General features: G+C 43.8%; 1 protein-coding gene across 4 annotated transcripts in view; it reads right to left on the bottom strand.

The window, feature by feature from the left end:
• Positions 1 to 3,090: 3,090 nt before the first annotated feature.
• The window catches only part of LOC102025684 (protein SMG5-like), a 108,022-nt gene continuing 103,456 nt past the window's right edge, over positions 3,091 to 7,656 (bottom strand). For 3 of the 4 annotated variants that reach the window (XM_013512692.1, XM_013512693.1, XM_013512694.1), the window contains exon 4: positions 3,091 to 6,639. In XM_013512692.1, coding sequence (XP_013368146.1) covers positions 4,237 to 5,097 — 861 coding nt within the window. In that variant the 5' untranslated portion in view covers positions 5,098 to 6,639 and the 3' untranslated portion in view covers positions 3,091 to 4,236. The remainder of the gene's footprint in view (positions 6,640 to 7,656) is intronic. The other variant, XM_013512695.1, reaches the window with a different exon arrangement.

The raw sequence follows: 7,656 nt of genomic DNA, 5'->3' as shown, positions 1-7,656 counted from the left end.
GTACACAGCCAGTAATCAGCAAAACCATAAACAGACATTCATGGCATGTGACATAGGTCATGGCAATGACATCGCCAAGGCAATCCCTAGACTTCTCATTGTTTTCATAAGTTCCAACTAGGGATGTCTGTAACTTCAAAACACAGGACACAGCCAGGAAATAGCATAACACACATGCAGAAGCTTTCTCAGGGAGCATGAGTCCTGCATGTAAAAAATAAGTAAATACAATTTTAAAAACTAGCAAAATTAAGCAAAGGCAGCCAGTGGTAGCTGCTGCTACCACTGCTAATTTTGAGTGTGTGCTCTGCAAGAGTGTAGCTGCCAAGGTATTTCTCAATGATCCATTTTCAATAGTAAAGAAAGAACAGACAGGGTCCTGGGCTTGGAGGAACCAAACGTACTGAGACACAGCTACAGTACCCACTGTGCTAAGGAGAAGCTCTACATTCACTTGTCTTGCTTCACCCCATTCATATTATCTAGCTGTTTCCCAAATGCCAGTCAGAACCTGCCACACATGCTTCCTGAAAAGGCACTCTTCAACCGTGATGCCTACCGTGATGCCTCTTCCTAGGTCTGAAAGGCAATTCTGTTGCATTTTAAAAACTCATCGATTATTCTTCTCCCCTTATTCTCTTCCACCCTACTGCATGCTTTGAGCTACTTTTCTGTGTCCCTAGCCATCTGTTCTCTCACTTTCCTCATGCATGAGGAACACTGTACCTAGAGGTTACAGCAAACAAGATCAAACCACAGGAGCATTAGGTTGAAACAATGCATTTAGGAACTAATTAAATTCATCTCGCGCGGTTGCACACTACAAAATGAGAAAAACATAAAAATACAATTTTGAAATGAAGGAGGACATGGGAAAAATTTTAAAATAATATGTCCACTAAACTAGCAAATTCATTCTTTGCAGTTAAGAATGCAATGATAATTTTACTTATCAACTTAGCAAAGGAAAAAAAGAATACCCTGAAACATACACACTCAGTCTTGGAAGTAAGAATTTCTGCAACATATCTGGTAGTCAATCTAGTATCATTATCATTTTTTTGGGGGGGGGCGGTTTCCAGTACCGGGAATCGAACTCACACCCTTGTACTTGCCAGGCAGGCACTGTGCTGCTGAGCTAAATCCCCAGCCCTCATTATCATTATTAATTAGTATCATTAAGGGCCTTAATGTATTTTTACCCTTTGCCTCAGTAATTCTATCTCCATGTATTTGTCTTAATAATCAAGGACACAAGAGAAAATTTTATTTATTTACAATAGGAAAAAATGTAAAAAGAAATGTTCAAACCTAAGAGAATTATTAAGCATATTGATACTTCTATGATGGTCATTTCTAAAATTCATCTTTGAAGGAATAGATTAGAAAAGGATCATAATAACTTGGAGAAAAATACACGTTGTAAAACTTTATAGAATATTTATTCGATTTTTGGAAGTAAATTATTTCCTGGGTTATACCTCTTAAAAAGTTATGTATATTCACATATAAAATAATATGATGAACATATATCTTTTAACTCAATAATCAGTTTTTTGTCATTTGAAGAATTAATACAATGGATACAAAAATAATAATCAAATAATTATTAATTTAGAACTCAAATATTAAAAAGGAAATATGAATATTTTGGCAACACATGATGGAAAGCAACTATTAAAGGTGATGAGGAAAATAATGCAATAATAGAAGAAATGTATACAACTGAAAGAAAAGTAGGCTAAAAGGATACTTACTAAATAAAACACCAGCTAGAGAAAAATATGTGTTCCAAATAAATGTGATAAGGTATAGCTAAAACAAAAGTAGCAATGTTAGGGTGAAAGGATATTTGAACTTCTACTTTTTCTTCAGTTTTTTGAAATTTTTCTAATAAAGTCCAAAATATTTGAAAATGTGGAGATGGGGAAGTGATAGGTGACTTAAAACACAAGGGCTCAGCACAGGACAAAGGAGAAGTGTGATGAAGACCCATCAGCAAATGCTTTCTCTGCGTATGTGGAGGGCGGTTGGCCTGAGGCTTAGTGAGGAGGACAGTGGTGCCCAGGGAACTCAAACACATCATCAACTTGGGGTCCTGACAGTGTATGAAGTTGGCCTTGGGAGGTGCTGGTTTATCAAGGGAATGCACTGAGGACTGGCAGAGAGGAAGACATGGTCATTAATACATTTACTACCTTTCAATCAGAATGAAGTTGTGGATTTTAACTTGCATCCAACACTGACAGGAAGTACCTTTAATTTAATCTAATTGTAGGAAAACTGTTATTCCCTGGCATTATGGTTTGTGTCTAGATGTCCCCCCAAAGCCTCAAGCAGTCATGGGGCAGGCTTCTACAGTTTTTGATTGACCCATGGTCCACTGCTGGGGTTATGGGTGTGAGTGCTACACCAGCTTTGAGGCAGATAGTTTGCATGCAATGTAAGGGAGGGAACGAGCCTTGCCCTTTGCTGCTGCTCCTCCCCTTGTGCTCTTGTTGCTCTTGCTCTCTTCCACTGCCATGAACTGTTGCCCTCTGCCATGTGCCACTCTGCCTTGGAGCCAGCCAAGCATGGACTGAAACCTCCACAGTGAGCTAAATAAACCTTTCCTCCTTAATTTTGGGCATTGGGTGTTTTGTTTAAGCAATGAGAGAAAAGTAATCAAGACACCTGGAGAACATACAAAGGCCATCAGGAAGAGGTCCCCAAAGATATCTGGGAAAGAGAGGAGGGAGGCCTGATGAAGAGGAACAGGGAGGGGAGACAGGGGAGAGGACTAGTGAGGGGAGGAAAGGGGAGTGGAGAGGAGAAGAGAAAATTGAAAAATTGAAAAATTTTATTAGAAAAAAATGCTGATATTGTACCATGAAATGTGTATTTCCAGGTTACCAAAAGCAGAATGAAGTCCACCAATCACTGGGACAATTGTTATCATGCTTAGAAGAAACAAAAGGAAAAAAATAGAAAACATACTCTAGTAGTATAGACTATTACCCCCTCTCTACCCAAATGTGAAAATCTGAAATAACATGCAGTAAGAAAGACATGACAAGGACTTGCAATAAAAACCATCACCACAATCAGGAATTGTAGCTTTACATTTATTGAGTTCCATAGATAGCAGCTGCCTACCTTCAGTAGTAGGGATGGTCTCATCATAATAATTTTAAAAAAGCATTAAAAGTAAACATTTCATGTCACAAAACAAAGTTCAGAAAATTGCAGAGCATCCAAGGAGCTAGACTTGCTCTTGGGAGCACTTCCTGGCTTTGCTGCTTTTCCATGAAAACATGAAGCATGGATCAGTAATTCTGAGATATTTCAGGGAAACATGGTATCAAGCCAAGATGACAAAGAAGGCAACAAGAAGGCCTCCAGAAGCTGGTACACCAAAGCTCTCCTTGTAAGTAGACACAAACGTTCACACAATGATTACCTTAACATTAGGAGCTTACAAGAAAGAGAAACATATTGAGTTTGACCCACAAATGCTGAAGGTAGAGAAAGAAGAAAGGTGTGACCAGGAAGAGAGATATGACCATGGAGATTTGATCCTGTTAGCTGATCGCCTTCCACTCTCTATGGAAGTGCAGGATGTTCTTGATTTCCACATCAGCTTCAGTTGCTGTCCCTAGGACCAACTGCAGAGGATGTGAGAAATTTCTAGGGTTGTCCAAACAGATACCAGTGATGACAGTCACCATGCTGTTGGGATCTGGCATTCCTGGCCTAGATGAGTCCAGCAGATCTTTGCAGAAGTAAAGAATATTATAGAGGTCCCAGGCATCAGAGTCTGGCCTGGTCATCCTGGGCCTCACCAACCTCTTGGACACAAAGCACTGGCAGAGAACATACTGGTTCCCTCTCTTCAGCTCTTCTTCTAGGAAGGTGATGGCTTCCAAGGCCTGTGCTCCTCTCTCCTTGGGATATGCAATGTGTCCACCACAAACCTGGGTATGATGAGGGAGAATTTCCCACTGGTGATGAGCTGCTGCATGACTGGAAGATGCTCACAGAGGGCCCTGGGGTCAGGGAACAGGTAAGGGGCCAAAGCTGACTGAGTCTGTGGTCCCCGAAGGGTCTTCTCTAGCAGTGCCACTTCACATTGAAGCCAGAGTTGGATGATGTCTTTGGAAAACCAGATCCTTGAAGTTTTCTCTAGAAGTTGCCAAGATGGGGCTTCCGGTCCCTCAAGTGTGCTGTTCATGAAGACACCCAAATTAGAGTTGAACTTCAGGAACTGTCCGCGGAGTCTAGTAGCAAAGTGGCCAAAGCTTTGGAGGAAACAGATGGCACAGCGGCCTCATCCTGGGTGCTGAGTGCAGGAGGGGCCTGCTGTGAGCCCACCCTGACCTGGGAAGCCTGAGGTGGACAGTACTGGAACAGGGCAATGTCTGCAGGAAGCTGTGGGAACATGGGGCTCTGTGGGCCTTGACAGCCCAGCAGCAGGTCATAGACATAGTGGAACAGGCCCAGGCCTGGCTGCTGGAGCTCTCCCACCGAGGGCAGCAGGTTCAGCAGCACACACAGGTGGTCCCACAGACTCAGCGGACTCCGCTGCCATGAGGTGAGGAGGTGGTGGTTGGCGCAGAGCCAGCCCAGGATCACCTTGAGGGTGGGCAGCAGCCCCTCTGCAGACAGGACTTTCAGCTTCCTTTGAATGATCTCGAGATGGCTGGGCGACTGGCTGACGGAGGCGCCCTGGCCCGTGAGGGAACCAACGTGAAACTCAGTGTCTGGAAAGCTGCTCACATTGTCCTCCGTGCTAGAGGCACTGTCAGAGTCAGGGCTCAGCTCAGAAGGAGGCATCCTTTTGCTGGGACTGAAGACAGGAGCTAAATGAGAGCCATGTGTCCCTGGGAGCTTTTGATTCAATGGCATAGACAGGTTAGCGGAAATAGTTGTTTCGAAGGGCTCTAGGACACTGTTGGAAGGTTTGAACGCCTTCATTTTCTTCTGGGCCTGGTCAGCTTCGTATCTCAGCATGGCTCCACTTTTCTGGATTGCTTCTGGCTTCAGGAAGCCACCCTCTTCTTCATCACTTATATCTGAACAGGAAGTATCGCCGTTCGCTTCTGAGCAGATCTGTGACATTGAGGATTCATCTTCCTCCTCCTCCTCTGTCTCATCAGACTCACAGCAAGAGTGAAAGCTGGCCTCAGAGATGTAACCTTCACTAGAAACACAAGACCACCTGTGCTGGGGGCCTTGGGGGCTGGAAAGTCTGGGTGCCCCTCTCCAGTCACCTTCTCCTGGCTCCTGTCACTGCAGCCAGTCATGTCTGTACCGTTTCCCCCTCTGGAGCTCACCTTGGATTCTTGTGTTCACATGTTGAATTAGATGAGAGAAAAGGGTCAAGGTGAAGTGGAGCACTGTTTTGTGCTGCTTCGAGCCCGTTCTCCTCAGACTGTGAACATTCATTAGGCAGAGACCGACCAGGTGGAAGATGAGGTGGTCTGGGTGAATCAAATAGCCCTTTGGCGACTTCCCTTCCGTGGAAGCCTGGCAGGGATCACATGGACACGGTTGGTAGGAAAGACAGAGGTGAAAGTCCTCCAAAACCAGCTGGCACAGGGCTCTCAATCTGGACACTTTGTGTTTCCGCTAAGGCTGCAGGAGACTCTGAAGGTAGAGGAAGCTGACCAGCAGCCATTTGTCGTCCCAACACTGCCTCTGGATGCAAGACAGTTTCCTTCCCTGGTACCTTTTTTTTTTTTTTTTTCCGGTACTGGGAATCGAACTCATGACCTTGCGCTTGCCAGGCAGGCACTGTGCCACTGAGCTAAATCCCCAGCCCCTCCTGGTACCTTTTTAGACAGCTGTATCACTTCCCTGCATAGTCATAGAGCCGTTTGAGGTTCCAAGCTGCCCCCGAAATGGCACTTCCTAGTGGACGCAGCGCTGATAGAAGTATGTGGCTTCCACACCATAGCACTTGCTCCCTGCCAGTGCGCCCAGCTGCTTCAAAGGCATTCCCATGTTCAGGGCCACAGCCAGGGCTTCGTAATAGCATCTCTCAGCGAAATCCATGGTGGCCAGGTCTAGGAACTTATTCTGATAGCGAAACAAGTCTCCCAGGTAGAGCAGGCAGCGATGGCCGGCCATGCGAGCCCAGGCAGCCTCTTCCTCTGACGTGGGTCCTACTTATTCACAGCCAATCAGGTGAATCTCTCTATGAGGCCAATCTATGTAGCTCTGTAACCTCAGCTCATAGTGGCCCTGAAGGAACAGAAAAAGATGCTAGTAGAACTTGAGGCCACTCTTCAGATGTGCCGCAAGGGGCCTTCCCAGAGCTTGAAGGTGTCCTTGTGTCTTCTGTTGGTCTTCATAAGCAACATGACAATGTCAGAGTATCTTTTCCTCCACAACAGCTCTTCTGCCTTCCTCCCGTAAGACACAGGGTGTCTTACGGGAGGACATTAGACACAGTCTAATGCAGACTTGCTGAAGCACATCCCTGAGGGCCAGGACACGTGGCTTGAACACCTCTTTATGGGCATTTCTTTTATGCAGAAACAGATTAAGATGCTGGGCTGCTAAGCAGACTTCCTGGTAGAGGAGTCTGGCCTTCAGGGCTTCTGCTTGGCTTCTTTCCATGTGGCTGGGCTCTTTTCTAGTGATGCTCCTGTGTGCCTACTGAGAAAGGACAAAATTAGTTAGGGTTCACTCACAAAGGCTAAAAACTAATAGCAACAACATTCAGATAAATCGGCCCTCTTACATAAAGCAAATCAGTCCTTCTTGTCCTTCAGGTCTCATTATATAACTTCTTCTAAGAGGCTGTCCTAGACCCCCCTCTAGGAGGGAGTTAGAGACTCCCTAATGAGATGAGATGCCTCCCCTTCACCCCGCATTAGCATCCTTTGGGGTTCTGGGACTCGACTGGACATGAACTTTTCTTGATTTTGTTTCTTTTACCATGGAACATCCATTACAATGACCTATGCTTTTTTCTGCCTAACCAGAGTACAAATTCCCTGGAAGAAATGGCCAGAGCCAGTTCACTGTCATATCCACAATATTGAATAAAGTTTTCTTCAAGTGGATGCCCAGCATATAATAGGAAATAGATTGAGTTTATTTCACATATCAATTTATTGGAGATAGCTATTAATTCCATGCATACAATGTATATAGGCAGCCCATTTTGCTATTTAAAGTGAGTTATAATAGTGAAATGAAATTGTGTACAATTTCCACTAATTGCAATACAAAAAGAAAATAACCTCCCATAGCAAGATTTAAATTTAATCAAGGGTATGGACTCTTTGGAGAATTCAACCTGGAATATTTAAATAAGTTTATAATGTAAATATGTTAAAATCAAATTTTAATATAAAAATAAGATTCCTTACTCTGATTAGAATTTGCTTTTTTAGACTTTCAAGATAGAGGGAAAAGAGAAATACACACTTTATAATACAAAAACATACCAAGTGAAACACCAAATAGAAAATGTCCTACTTTTCCTCATTTAAAAAAATCAAACCTATTTAGGTTGGGGATTACAGTTCATGGTAGAGCACATAATGTACTTAGTACACATGAGACCCTGGGTTCAATCCCCAGCAGGATAGGAAAGGGAGGGAGTAGAGGGGAGAGGCAGAAAAAAAATTAAAGCAAACTTGAGGTAATATTTTATCATATCAAAAT

The sequence above is a fragment of the Chinchilla lanigera genome, unplaced genomic scaffold, assembly GCF_000276665.1.
Source record: "Chinchilla lanigera isolate Chin_1 unplaced genomic scaffold, ChiLan1.0 scaffold00016, whole genome shotgun sequence".
Taxonomy (NCBI): Eukaryota; Metazoa; Chordata; class Mammalia; order Rodentia; family Chinchillidae; genus Chinchilla; species Chinchilla lanigera.
Note: the sequence above shows the minus strand (reverse complement) of the source record. Positions and strands in the feature narration are given on the sequence as shown.